Source organism: Falco biarmicus, chromosome 3, assembly GCF_023638135.1.
Source record: "Falco biarmicus isolate bFalBia1 chromosome 3, bFalBia1.pri, whole genome shotgun sequence".
Classification (NCBI taxonomy): Eukaryota; Metazoa; Chordata; class Aves; order Falconiformes; family Falconidae; genus Falco; species Falco biarmicus.
In genome coordinates this window covers 112,821,840-112,836,380 of record NC_079290.1, presented here as the reverse complement: position 1 = coordinate 112,836,380, position 14,541 = coordinate 112,821,840, and the positions used below count along the sequence as shown (strand labels likewise).

The following is a 14,541-nucleotide window of genomic DNA, read 5'->3' as shown; positions in this document are numbered from 1 at the left end:
ATGAATATGTCAGGAACTTTTTGTAGTGATAAGTTTCCCAAGGGTACAAACTGAATAATATATCTTTGTAAGAAATTAAGCTCATCAAAATGAAAAAATTGGGAAAAATAGGGCAACTGAGCACAGCCCAGTGTTATTTCCTTCTCTGAAATTTCTTTTGACATTTGCCATGAAATTTGAAGAAGTTGAGATACCCACACAAGAAATTCTGGCTGGCAGAAGTTTGTCACCATGAATTTAGCATTCTGTAGCTGTTGGTTGTGTGGCACTTGTTCTATGTGCAGGCCTTCCTCAGTGTGTAGGCACTGACAGTGGACCAAGTTTGTTGGAAGACAGTGTGTTCCTCCATTCTCAAAATAGAAATCTGAGGCAGGGTTTCAGTCTTAATAAAAAAAAAATGCTGAACAGCTTGAGTCCTCATTCTGCTGCAGGTCTGCAGTAGACATTGGCCCTGTGCCACAGGTATGAAATAGATGACACGGAGCGCTGTTCTCCGTTAATGGCATGGGCATATGTGCTGAAATAGGTTGCAAGTGTTCTGGTGATCAGCTTAAAATAATGTTGAAAGAACTAATGTGATGAAGGACAGAATTGTTATACCTAAGCATTTTGGTGTTATTACAGTAATACAAAGTAACGATGTAATAAGTGAAATGAACTGAAAATCTGTGACAACAGCTTTGTGCTAAATTTTTTTGTTGTGATGGGGATACTTCTATTTGTTTTTTCTGAAACTTCAAATACATAAGAATTAAACATTTTCCTGACCCCTGCTCCCAATTGAATAATGCTCCTGTAATCTACTACAGTTTTAAAACAAAAACTTTTCCTTCCAGTTTCACTGGGAGGCCTGCCCATAAAGTACAAAATGAATTATCTGTTCAGGGAGATGTTGTTGCATCTGTTGTCTTTCTTGTCTCATACACAGAAGGTACAGCACAATCATGTTCCAAGTAGTATAGGTTGTTGACATTAAATTCTTATGCATTGGCCAAGTTCCCTGTTTGCCAACCTAGTGTGACACTTTATGGTACTTAAACCATGTGTTGACTGAATACTTTAGAGTGTATACTTTCAAAATTGCTTATATTCTTCATTATCTGTTCATTTTTCATACAGTGGCTTGTAGATATGTGTTCCAGAAACCTCTTTTTACAATTATTCCTCTCTGTACCCATGCTTTTCATTTTAATCTCCAGATGTATATTCATGGCTTGCCCACTGTTCATTTCTTCCTCTTTTATAATCTTAATTTTGGGTCTCTGTTACTTCTAGACAAGCACTATTGAGAGAAGTAGACCACTGGTAGTTAAAGTATCCTTCACACAAAAATACTGCTAACAAATTTTGAAATAATTTCTGCCTGCTGATTTGAATCTGGATTTTGGAACTTCAACACACTGAATAAACAGGCTGTTGTTTTTATGAGGCTAGGACAGGACTAAAGATTTTCATCATTCCTTTCTAAAATTACTATTTCCAGTTTCAGTTAAGGGCTTTTTCTAATTTTATAGTACAGAATAGTAAACCTAGAACAATTGTTCAGGTCGTCTATAAAACAAGGTTGAATGATGGTGATGTAGAATTTCCCAGTGAGGGTGTATGTGGTTGATGTAATGGGGTTTTTTTCTTCCCCTGCCCTCACTCTGAAGCCAGTTTAATGACATGTTGTGGTACTTGTTACTACTCGGTAAAGATTAATTTCTGACTTGGCTTTAATCCCGTTCTAGCTATGCGAAGAACTGTTTGAGAAAATCAATGACAACAGCAATGAAGAAATGTCATATTCCGTAGAGGTGAGTATGGTGAGGGATCAAAGAATATCTGTGTGTTGAACATCAAACTGAGCTTAGTTGCTGCGTTCTTGATGTTGCATTAAGATGGTGATTTTTGATTGTGTGTGGGGTTTCTTGTTGTGTGTGGGTGTTGGGGTTTTTTGGCGTTGTGTCTTTTTGCCATTTTATGTTTTAGCCAAATGTAATAAAACATTTCTGGGACACTTTCCCCCCCCCCCCCCTCCTGTGTAGCAGTTCTGAAAGAAGTGATGGGCTGAAAAACCTGAAGATGAATTTGTAGATTAACTTTTTGTTTTGACTGCTGGATGGAAAATTACATATTTCTTGCCAATTAGAATAGTCATAATTTATACCTTGTTTCTCTACAGGAATTGTCTAGAATAGCTTAGTCATGGAGTCTTACCTGACATCTGTTAGTAAGGTTGGTTTACAGAAAAAAAATGTTTAAGTTGTGCATACATAAGAAATTTGTCAGTACTTAATTTTTCTTAATTATTATCCTTAGGTTGTTTTGTGTTTAGAAAGTCATTTTCATATGCTGTCGTACTGCACCGTTTCTTTTCCTGTCTTCCTGTTCTGCTCCAAAATAAAAATAAAAGCAGCCACTTTTGCAGAAATGGTATTTCCTTTCTTCTACAGTAGTGTTGTCTACCACCTGTGTGCTCCCCCGCCCTCCCCAATCAGTTTTAATAGTCTCACATGCAAGTATGTTGCAGGCTTTGAAAGAAAGGAAGACCAAAAGTGGTGGAAGTCAAATGTGATTGCTATTAATAAATGTGAACTCCTATCATTACTATTTTCTAAGTTACAGAACTGGAAAACTATTAGGCTTTGAATCAATCCATTTTAACACTTCACTTATTTGTATTTTGTTAACATTTGATGAATTAATGTTTGAATACCATGGGAGTATCGCATTTAGGATTGTGAGTGCGAATATTCTAACATTTTCATGATATTTTTTCTATTTGGTACTTGTTTATGGTCCTGATTATGTCTCTAAGCATAGATTTGTGCATGTGAGAGAGAAATCATCTCTCCAAAAGAATGAGCATCTGACAAAAAAAGCAAAGAAGGGAGGCAGTTAGACAGAAGTAGTGATGGAAATGTATAAATAGTGTATTATGATCTGTTTTGGATGTAGAATTCATTTTTCTGCATTGCACTTACACAAAAAGAGATCTTCAATCTCTAAATTTCTAAGGCTGTTGCTTACATCTGTAATCCACAGAATGAAAGTGAGTAACTTACTGTCTCTTTTAATATTTACTATCTGGACTGCTGCAGCTGCTGTTGGATCAGGATAAGCATAGTGCCGTGACAAATCTAAGCTTTATAATTTATTTCAAAGGGCTCAGATTTAAGATTAGTGTGCTTTGAATAATTGTACTGATGAGTCAGGAATACAGCAAGATGTGGATACAGCTCAGAATCAAAAGTTGTTTCTGCATACAAAGAAATTAAACTTTTTTGCTTAAGTTTGCTTGGGAAGTTCATAAGAGATTCCTTGTAAGCAGACTCCTTTTACCACCTGTCTTCTTTGCCTCTTTAGAAAGATAGTTTTTCTGCTGTGTCATATTAAAGCTGTTAAGATGATTGTGAACTCATGTTTAATTAAACACCAATGTTTTTTGAAATGGTTGAGACACCTATACATGGATCCAAGGTCTGCAGTATATGTGGGAGATCTGATGTGTGAGACTAGTGACTCCTTTTCCTTTCTGCCATTGTGTCAAGCTGTTACATGAATGGAGATGCCCGCCTACAGCTTTCTTGTAGTGGACTGAGGGAGTTGGCACCAGTGGCACTCTAAAATGCTGCAAAGCACTAAATTGTCCATGCAAATTCCTGTTTTCAGGTGAGTTACATGGAGATTTACTGTGAGAGAGTCAGAGACTTGTTGAACCCGAAGAACAAAGGGAATTTGCGGGTGCGAGAACATCCTCTGCTTGGACCATATGTGGAAGATTTGTCCAAGTTAGCAGTCACATCTTATACAGACATTGCAGACCTCATGGATGCCGGGAACAAAGCCAGGTTAGTGATGGTAGTGTGTTACATATTTTTATCTCAGTTGCGATATATGGCATATAGCAGCAAATTTAAAATACCTTTTGTGATGCTTTCTTAAAAACTCATTTCACATGAGGGATATTGTTGCACTATGCACTGTTCAATGCTATTAAACGACTGAAATTGATTTGTGTGGTGAAATAGTGCTGCAAATCACTGTATAGATATTTAAAGCTTGTAGTGGCTTGAGATGAAGTATGTGAATAATTCTGCTGGCTTTTGTTCCTGCCTTTGTGTACTGTATCATCACAGTCTCCTTATTCATTCAAGTTGTTCAGGACTAAAGTTGGCATTCTAGCTTTAGGTTCTGGTTCATTAGTAGTCGTTTACGTGTCAGCTGTAGGCTTCTTTTAACAACGTGTGGGAAAGATTGACATAAAGGCTGCTCATGTTTTCTTGGGTGTAAGGTAGATTGAGTACACAGATTGAGAAAGCTCTGTTCAAACTGTGATGAAGGTGGGACTAATCCAGGAGTGAAAAATCAAGGGGTTTCTTAATGGTATTTGGTATGGCTTGGTCTCGGTTACAGGGCAGAGCATCAACTGTACAGTCTCTTGGTGTCATTCCTCTACAGCTGCATGCAGCCCTGCAGGTAGTTGTGCTTGCAGCAGAGAGGCTACTGTTTTCTAAACATGTCTGTATCTCTTCATATTTTAGGACTGTGGCAGCTACCAACATGAATGAAACCAGCAGCCGCTCTCATGCTGTGTTTACAATTGTCTTTACTCAGAAGAAACATGACACAGAAACTGATCTTTCTACAGAGAAGGTATGTTACAGATAAGTGGCTTTCCAACTGTTTTTCATAAATCTTCCCTGTAATAACTTACTGGCAGTATGACAAGAAAATGAGAATTAAATGTTTTTTCTGGTGTTCTGTATAAGGGTGAATTGCTTTGTGCCTTGGTGGAGCCCTTTTATTTTTCTATGGAATTTTGTTTGATTGTAGTCTAAAAAACAACTAAATGGGGAATATGTGCAGGAGGAGAATATATAGATGTGAGGAAAATACAGCTGTAAGGACTAGGTTCTGTGGGGAAGGATGTATGAAATAAAATAAGTTAACCTTCCCCAGTCGTCTTCCCAGAACTTTCTGTGGTTTTGCTTGTCAGTGCAAAATGTTTGCCTTGTTAGTTCTTTCCTTTGGGCACAGGGATTGGGATGAGTGAGATTTAGGCACTTTGTGGAATTTTCATGTTAAAAGGAGGTACCCTGTTTAGTATGGAACAGTTTTCTGGCTTTTATTACTCTGCAATACAGGCTCTGCATGCAATAGTAGATGAAACACAGGTAATGTTCATGTTTCTGAACTGACTACTGTGGACAGATCTGAAAAAATTTGTGTTGAAGACACCTACCCACCAAATGATAAGACCCTCTAAAGTTACTGTTAATGGACATGGACTCTGTAGCTTTTGATACGCCAGTGCTTTATTGCTGGCGTTACTAGAGTCAGGATGAAACATGAGTTTTTCTTTTCCTTTGAGATTCTTGTGTGGTCTGTAGCAGTAACGATTTTTTTTTTACTTCTGTTTTGGTCTGATCATGTGAGATCTCACTGTCTTTTTGGGTACAGCATAGTGCTACTTAAAACAGTGCATAATCCCAGACACTTCTTATCCATAAGGTAACAGTATTAAGCTAATAGCTTGTGAAAATGCTGTTTGACTGTAGTTTTAAGCACAGTACAATGATTTTTTTTTTTTTTTAGACAGTAGAATTCATCTCATGCCATAGAATTCTTTGAAATTTTGTTCTTGCTCTCGTTCACCAAGAATTAGTTCTCATTGTTAATGTGCTTTTGCTCTATAGGTCAGCAAGATTAGTCTTGTGGATTTAGCTGGCAGTGAGCGAGCCGATTCAACTGGTGCCAAAGGAACCCGATTAAAGGTATTGGGCCATTGATGTAGGGTAAAGAAAGGGAAGTGGGTGTGCAAGCATCACATGGAGCCATTGCTTGAAAAATGATAGGAAAAGAAAGGATTGGTATTGTAAGTATGGAAAAAATAATGGCATAACTGAAGGCGCTTTTTTTCCCGTCTGATGATGGGTGTCACATTTGGCTCATTTAGTCTACAGAGGTTCGTTTGAACAATTTTAATTGCTGTATAATATTGGATTATGTTTTCACAGGAAGGAGCAAATATAAACAAGTCTCTTACAACTCTGGGCAAAGTTATATCAGCATTGGCCGAAGTGGTAAGTACAGCATTTACTTTTTGTAACAACCTTTCCATAGCTAGTAAAACTGAGACAGTAAAAACCACGGAGTACAGCAGAATCTTTCACTGTTCTTGGTCTAGCATTCTTAGCCAAATTAGCTGTGTGTATTTTGATAAATGAGTAGTGCGGATAGTATTCTGTGAATGGCATGCAGCCTGGTAGAAACTTGATGTGTCATTAGACTGAAGCATTGGTTTATTTAGCTGTGAAGAAGCCATGCAAAAGAAGCCTGCATTTGTGTAGAAGATGCGTTCAGGTAGCAAGCTTTTAGTTCTGCAGAGCAGTAATTTTTATTTTTATCTGAAAGAATAACTTTAGAAAGCTAACTGCAGTTTTGTTGTTACAAAATTTTAGAAGTACCCATGTAATAATTTGATTATCACTGGCTTTTTTTGCAATGGCAAGACTTAGGTGTTGAGTTGAGTGAGCATCTGTTGATCCAAACATAAGATTGTACATTTAGAAAAGTACTTTGTCTTTTCCTTTCTACACTCAACTACTATTTAAAAAAAACAAGTAAATTATTACTGCTCCTTTTAAAAGTGAGTTAAATGAGTTTTCAACAGCTTGGATAGGTTGAATATACTTACATGCTATTTAGGGTTTTTTTCCCATGAAAACTGTTCTCATTTATTGGGCTCCTCAAGAAAAGAAAATGCTGTCCAAGTTAAGATGGAATTTATATATAAAGCTCTGTTAAGAAGCTCATTTTGTATCTCCTTCCTCTTTCTTTAATGCTTTCAACTTAGGATAACTGCACTAACAAGGTATGGTCTGAGTAGTAGGGGATGGTGTCTTTTTTTTGCTTGAGCGTAAGATTTTATTCTCTTCATTTTGGAATCAAAGAACAGGGACCTTTTATGTCAGATCTTTGAGAAGTTCCTGTGACTATAAATTAGTCTTGAAGCCTTAGAATTACCTGTACTAAAATTTTTAAAATGTTATAAGATTGGGGATAAATGAATGAAAAGTACACATTTAGGTGCGTATTTAGGAATATTCTTTTATTACATTCCTGCTCCTGATTTGGTGACTTACATGAGGAATATTTACTTTTAGTATGGATAACTTTGTCTCTGCTTTCGTGTTTCTGCTCTCCATGCTTTTTTCTTTACCTCATGTGATGGATTTAATAGTCAATTCTAGTTTCCAGCTTTAATATCTGGTGTTTACCTGCCCTTAGTAATTTTTCTCATCCATTGTAAGGTTACTTACCTTTGGCAAGGGGCAATAGAACTGTTCCAAGACCAATGCTCACATTTTAAGCACCTTTTGAGTGTTAAGAAGAGTTTCACACAAATTATAATCAGGCCTTTTATTGCAAAGCCATGTATTGAATGTTGTGTGGAATTAGACTTTTGACATCTCTCAAAGCAACGTGTTTGCCTCCTATTTGTGTAAGTAAATGAATGACCAAAGATTCACGTTCTGTTACAGAGCTTTAGAAATTAATTGTTTCTTTTAGACCAAATAAGCCAGACAAAGCCTTTTTAATGAAATTTGGAGGGAAGTCTACCAAAGGTGCTTAGAAGGCCATCTTCTCTTTTGTGAAAGTTCCTCATTGATCACTACTGATTTTGCGATGAAGTACTTAAATACTTGGACACACATCTCGTGGCCTTGTGCTTCAGTTTGAGTAGTCTCTGTAATATTTTTGTCCTTTTTTTAAAAGAAAAAAACCAAAACAACCCAAAATAAAACCACCAAAACAAACCCCTAAACCACCTCCTTTCTACTCATACTTCTAATTTCAGCGTGAAAGTACTTTCATCTCTTCCATCCTCAAGTTTCCTAATAACTGCTTACAGAAGCCCAGGAAGATTGGATAGTTGTCCTTTTACGTGTGTACCTGTATCTCTGTAGCTGTGCAATCTCCTGTAAATAGACCTTTGACTGCTCTAAAAAGCCATAACTTTTCTAACAAAGGAAAAGTGAATCTTCCTTTGAATGAGTAAGGTTTACTTCTTAAATTCACTTGCAATGGTGTTAAAACACAGAATTTAATTGTCAGGAAGATATTCTTCATACACAGAATACACTTTCTGGACATAGTGTGTCAAGGGAGTTCTCTGGACTGCTTATCATCATCTGTTTAGATAGCTGAATATTTTGCATGTTACCTAATATCAAACTCAGTAACCACTTGTACAACCACGGGCCACCCCTCTGTTTAGATAGCTTATGTGTATGCTTGTCATGGTTCTTTTAGTACCTATACTATGATTTTTATGTTTTAAGTATTAATTTTCCATTTGGTGTCTGTTTCTTAGTAGTGTGTTCTTTCTTTGTAGAGTAAAAAAAAGAAGAAGACAGACTTTATACCATACAGGGATTCTGTACTAACATGGCTTCTTCGAGAAAATCTAGGTATGGCTGACTTGCCTATGCCAGTATGGAAAGAAATTATCACTAAATTCTCTGACTGCTTTTGACTCTCTTAAATTTGTATCAAATGTTAAGTTAAATAATTTTAATAGTCAAATCTGAGTCAAATAGTTCCATCTTTTGTTAAGGTTACAACTCTCTTTCCTATGATTTTTTGAATATTTCTCAGTAAGGTAGAATATAGTTGAATTCTATAATTTTGTGAAAATGCTGATATTTAGTAAGTAGTTAGAGCCTAGACTGTGCATTCTAGTTCCGTCTAAAATCTTGCCTGTTTGTTATAGGCGGTAACTCCAGAACTGCAATGGTTGCTGCTTTGAGTCCAGCAGACATAAACTATGATGAAACTTTGAGCACTTTAAGGTACTGTCTTTTTATCTGAGATGGATATGGATAGCTGTTAGCTCAAATGGCTGTATTCTATCCTTCAAACCTTTGGGTTTTCATACTCTGAGAAAATCTGTGGGGAAGACGACTCTGTGCTGGCAAGAACTCGATTATTTTGAAAGAGGAAAACCAATCTATTATATATGAATAGGGAGCTAGTGATTTATTGCTGATTCTAAACTTGAAAAATCAAACTAACCTTCTTGTGTTCCTATGTTTTTTCTAGTGTGGTCCCTAAGCCGAGCATGTTAGCTAAGCTGAGGTTTCAAAGCACTGAATAAAGAAAAAAAAAATGTTGTCTGTTGTACATACTGTTAATCCATATTGAATAGGACTTGTCTTTTTAGCAGCAATACCCTGTATTAAATATGAATTCAAATGCATAATTGACTGTAATCCAGAATTCTCTTCTGATGTACACTTGCAAGCTAAACATCTCCTATATTGCTGTGTTCCATATAAGCGCTTACATGTTCGTTGTAAGGTTTCAATGTTTTGTCTGTTTCCAGATATGCTGATCGTGCAAAACAGATTAAATGCAATGCTGTTATCAATGAAGATCCCAATGCCAAGCTCGTGCGTGAACTGAAGGAGGAGGTGACAAGGCTTAAGGATCTCCTGCGTGCTCAAGGGCTGGGAGATATTATTGACAGTAAGTGGATTAAACAGACTATCATCTTGAGGTTGGTGTCTTTTATAGAGGAGGGAGAGCTGGGCCTGTGAGCGGAAGCGGTTAGAAACATGGAAGTTAAATGTAGGTGCTGGTATTAAATTTTGAACATGGTTTTAAAAATAGTAGCCTCTTCTGTCTTTAAACAATGCATCCTTAGGATTGTCTGTAGACTTGACAGACCACCTTCAAACTCTCAAGGGAAGACGTGGGGATTGAGTTTCCTGTTACTGTAGAAATGATTTTGTGTAATAGAACTTACACATTCAGGAGTTGCTCTGCTGAGTTATGGAGGACTTTTTGTCTAGCTGCCAGTAAAAGGATAGTTGAGGTATAGAAGCTTAATTTCATACTGAGAAAGAAAGCATCTTTTCTTCCTCGTTAAGGGGTTAAGGTTATTTGTTGATACCTGGCTTCAGTGCTGTCCTCGCTCAGAAAGAAAACAACGGCTAATTCCTGTTAGAAAATGTCCTGAGTGACAAACCATTTGTCACTTCAAAATAACTAGCTATGAAACAGCTGCCTGTGAATAAATAATGAATTCTTTTGGGGCGAGATTTTGAGTTAGGTTGGCAGAGCAGTATTGTACTGATTTGCTTTGCCAGCAACCTCTTAAAGCACCAGAACACACTTGTGCCTGATTACTTTGTCCTCATTCTAAATAAAGCAAATAAACTAAAATTTTAGCTGGTACTTTCTTCTATAATATGAACAGTGATTTAATTCCTAGTGAAGCAAATGCCTATAAAAACAGAGTGTATTCCAGTGAATTAAAAGATTCTTGGACTTAAAAAAAAAATAAAAAAAAATTGCACCAGTTTCTGATTTGTCAGAACTTATTTGCCTGTGAAGCAGAAGTTCTGACTTAGTCACAGACAATTTAAAGATGTGTAGTATGTATTTACCTTTTTATTTACTTGTTTTCAAGAGAATGGGGCCAGAAGGCAATGAAATACAAGTGTTTTTATGCTTGGTACAGTCTGTTTTTTGGTTCTAAATCAAAACTGAAAAAACTGTGTTACTGAAAATTGTGCTTTTGTTTCTTTAAACATCAAGTAGTTTTCTCTTCCCTTCCTATGTCGCTAGTGAACCTTCAATTTTGATCCTTCTTGTATTTTCCCTCCTGCTTCCTTTCAGTTGATCCAATGGGAGATGAATACTCTGGAAGTGGAGGCAAATGTGTGTATTGTGTGGTTCTCTTGTTTAACCTGCTTTCTCTGGGTCAGCTTTTAACTGAGCTTTGCATGCCAGCATTTCTCACAGGGAAATCCCAGACAGAACACTCACTGTGGAATGCAGTGCAGTTTCATGGAAACTAGCTTAACCACGGTTCCTTAGACTGAGTTGGCAGTCAAAAAAAAGTGCAAAGTTTAAAATGCAACATACGTTCATTCTTCCTTTCTGGCGGAATATAGAAGGGATAGTGGAAGTTCTTTAGTCTGTTTTCATGACAGCCAGCCATTTAGAGTTGAACCAGAAAATCTTGTTCTCGAACCTTTTTCAAGTTATTCAAATGAAACAGCTTCCGGTCACCTAGCTTCCTGGCATTTTAATATCTCTTTTTCAGCTAAAAGTATTTGTTTTAAATGTCGTAATTGATTAACTCAAGGTGAAATGTTATCAGTTCCTCCTGGAGAGGCTTGAGTTTTATTTTATATAGTTTCTTAAAAAAAAAAAAAGTTGAACATCCTATACTGCTGACGGTCTCATTTGAGCTCAAATACTTGGTTGTAGATTATTAACTTCATAGGGTTGAAAGCAGTCAGCAAACAGCATTTTATTTCTGTTCTACTGTGTGCTTTTATGAAAGGGAAATATATGTAGTCTGTTGCAAGAGAAATGTATTCTATGTAAATTTTGGGTTGCTAGACTTTTAAAATTCTTTCAGTCAGTCGTCTTCACCCTTGCTCAAACAATATCAACTGGAAGAGATCTGTCTGAAATTTCCTAAAATTAAAACTACTGGTGGTGTAAAGACTCATTCTGGCCTTGTCTTACATTCTGATGCTGCTTCCAGCGTGTGCATATATCATCTGTGTGAAAGCTGCAGCCTCCAGGAAAAGCGTGCATGATGCTGAGGGCTTTGGTTCTCCGTGGTCACAGCAACTGCGAAAGCTATTGCAAGCACCACGTCCTTTATCTTCAGGACTGCATGCGTCTTGGCCTTTGGAGACTTCATCTTCCCTGCTCTGTCATGCCTGCCTTCCTCATCCCGATGGCATTCCCTTTCCTTAACCTGCTTTTCTTCTGTTAAACTCCCACCCCTGCTTCCTGGATTTGCAGATGGTGGTTTTCAAACTGACTTGATGCAATCACCAGTTTCACGAGGCTGAAACAGCAGGCTGAATGTGGAGTGAACTAGGGCATAAGGCTGACAATAGCAGAATTGTTCGGGATAAGAGTAGAGGAGATGTAGGAGGACATGGAAATTTATGCAATGTCTGGGTGAGCATCTCATTTTTGTAAGTGTGAAGCCCTTGTTTATAACTTGCAAGGTCTGATTTGACTTGGTTCTTTCATAAGGATGCTTATTTTAAAGGATTTATTTTAGAAATAGAATTTAAAACTATAAAAATCATTAATACTGAGCTACTTAATTGTCTAATTCCATGTAAGATTTTTTTGTGCGCTTATTCCAAGGATATGGTTTACAGACGTATCTGAGAAGCTAAGTAAGATTAAAATAAATTACCTTTGGATATTTGTTCTTAAATCATTCATGCACATTTTTCTTGTTTTCTGTCTTTGAAGGAGGCATCTTTCAGGCCTCCAGATTTTCAGGCTACAAAAGCTGCCTTATTAAATTCTGGGGCTTTTTAAGGCCTTCCTCATCTAAATTAAGACCAAAAAGCTTTCAGGCACCTTCTGCAGTATGAGCACCACCTATCACCTTTTCCACTGGTCAGGTATCTTTAGATTTCCATTTTTCAGATAAGGAGGGTCAAGAAGTAACATAATAATGTTTCTGCGAACTTGTGTTCTCCTCTCCCCGTCATGGACTGACAGGTGATTCACATACACTCCTGTGAGAATTTAGAGGAGTAGTTCTTTGTTTGTGTGGTCTGGGTGGCTCGTCAGCAGAACCAGTGTTGTAATAAAGATTTACTTCATCATTTTAGATTAAAGGAGCCTGGAAGAGAATGTTTTTCTGAGTGTAAAGGGTTGGTGTCTATTCAGACTTTAGCCCAAAATGTCACTAATCTCATGAGGAACGGAATCTGCTCCTCATCTGAGCTCCGTGGGGCTCATTTCAGTGTTCAGTTAGGAATAAGATGGTTTATTTTTGGCAAGTGTGTAATTTATTTTTTCAGGCATTTTTTATGAAGATGGTTTATGATGCAACTAGTAATCCTCAGGGTCTGAAATGAGTTATTGTTATGTTATAGATACTAATATTAAAAGATGTGTTTCGGAACTGCCATCTAAAAAATTACAAAACTTGTCTTGTTGCTGCTTAAATGCTTTCCTCTTATGCTGGTATTTCCTTCCTTTCCTTCTTCCTCTTTCTTCCCTCTTCCTATTTTCCTTTTTCCCATCTTTCTGCCTTCCCTCTGTCTGTGTGTCTCTCTCCCAGATTTGAAAGATTTTCAGAACAATAAACATAGATACTTGCTAGCCTCCGAGAATCAACGTCCTGGCAATTTTTCCACAGCCTCCATGGGGTCCCTCACTGCATCTCCATCCTCCTGCTCTCTCAGTAGTCAGGTGGGCTTAACATCTGTGTCCAGTATACAGGAAAGAATCATGTCAACACCTGGAGGAGAAGAGGCAATTGAGCGTTTGAAGGTAGGTCTTGCTGTAGATTAAGGGGGCCATTTTTTTGGTCTTTTCCAAGGCTAAATAGCAGTGAACCCAGGAGAACTTTACTTCACAGAGAGAAACAGTAGCACACTGCATATATAAGAAGTTGTTGAAAATCTCCTCGGCACCTTGAAAAGGGCACTTAACTGTGTTGTGGGCTAGAAACTGTGTTCATGCACAGCCTTTCCTGTTAGGATTATTTAGGTTTAATTGTAGCCTGGAGCTACAAGGAAATTATAAATGAAAATCGTGATTGTTGTTTACAGGTTCTCTGATGCAGTGGTAATTGCAGAAAATTTGGTCATAAGTATAGACTTCAGGAGGCCTGGTCAGCACTAGTGTGGACAAAATCTGACTGGCAAATGCATTCAGCTTTCAGAAAACCACATTATCCCAAAGTTGAAAAAAGGAGGAAGAATAATCCTGCCACTGTTGTATTTGCCCAGCCCCCACAGATTAAAATGTGAAGCACACAGAATAGCATGCTTTATCCAGACAATAGCGGCCTTATCCCAATACTGCATAAAATTGAACTGCATCAAAAGTGCATTACAGTGAAGTATTTCTTGATTTTTATGAAAGCCCCCCTCCCAATTTCCATGGGTGGATGAGTGGGGAGAGCTGGCAGTGTTGAATCTCTGCTTCATTCTCATGTCTTATCCATGAGACACACTGCTACAGGGATTGGAATGGGCTGGAACACACACTGCAAATCCCTTTCCTATTGGAAACCCTCTGTTGCCATGGAAGTAACAGTGTGGCCTCTGCAGTTCCTTGGCATCTAGTTACTGAATGATGTCTGTAAATCAGATTTTAAAAAAATAGCAAAAGAAAAAAATTTAGGTGTTCAAATTAAAGTCTGACTGTGGTTAGATAAAAAGTAATCTTTTCTCAGCTTGCCATCAAGGCCGTTTACCCTTGGAGAAATTAAGGAGGACAACTTAGTTTTGAAGAGCTAAGAGTACGTTTTATATCCAAACTTAATTTGAGGCCTAGAACTGAGCACAGACTTTCATTGTTTTGTGTATTATGAAAAGAACTTTGAGGAGAATTGTAAAACAGCTTCTGGGATTTTCACACAGGAATCTGAGAAGATCATTGCAGAGCTGAATGAAACATGGGAGGAGAAGCTGAGGAAAACTGAGGCCATTAGGATGGAAAGGTCGGATGGTGTCCAGAAAATGGAGAAGTGTGGAAAACTGAGAA

At 37.5% G+C, this 14,541-nt stretch overlaps 1 protein-coding gene across 20 annotated transcripts in view; it reads left to right on the top strand.

Moving 5' to 3' along the window:
- KIF1B (kinesin family member 1B) overlaps positions 1-14,541 on the top strand; it is a 96,855-nt gene that overhangs the window by 25,032 nt on the left and 57,282 nt on the right. For 6 of the 20 annotated variants that reach the window (XM_056330696.1, XM_056330695.1, XM_056330691.1 and 3 more), the window contains exons 5-15: positions 1,731-1,796; positions 3,655-3,833; positions 4,527-4,638; positions 5,682-5,759; positions 6,003-6,068; positions 6,842-6,859; positions 8,384-8,459; positions 8,762-8,840; positions 9,374-9,516; positions 13,187-13,320; positions 14,418-14,497. In XM_056330696.1, the coding sequence (XP_056186671.1) occupies positions 1,731-1,796; positions 3,655-3,833; positions 4,527-4,638; positions 5,682-5,759; positions 6,003-6,068; positions 6,842-6,859; positions 8,384-8,459; positions 8,762-8,840; positions 9,374-9,516; positions 13,187-13,320; positions 14,418-14,497 (1,031 nt within the window). Of the gene's footprint in view, positions 1-1,730; positions 1,797-3,654; positions 3,834-4,526; positions 4,639-5,681; positions 5,760-6,002; positions 6,069-6,841; positions 6,860-8,383; positions 8,460-8,761; positions 8,841-9,373; positions 9,517-10,671; positions 10,714-13,108; positions 13,321-14,417; positions 14,498-14,541 lie in introns of all 20 variants that reach the window. The other 14 variants (XM_056330685.1, XM_056330684.1, XM_056330683.1 and 11 more) reach the window with 5 other exon arrangements.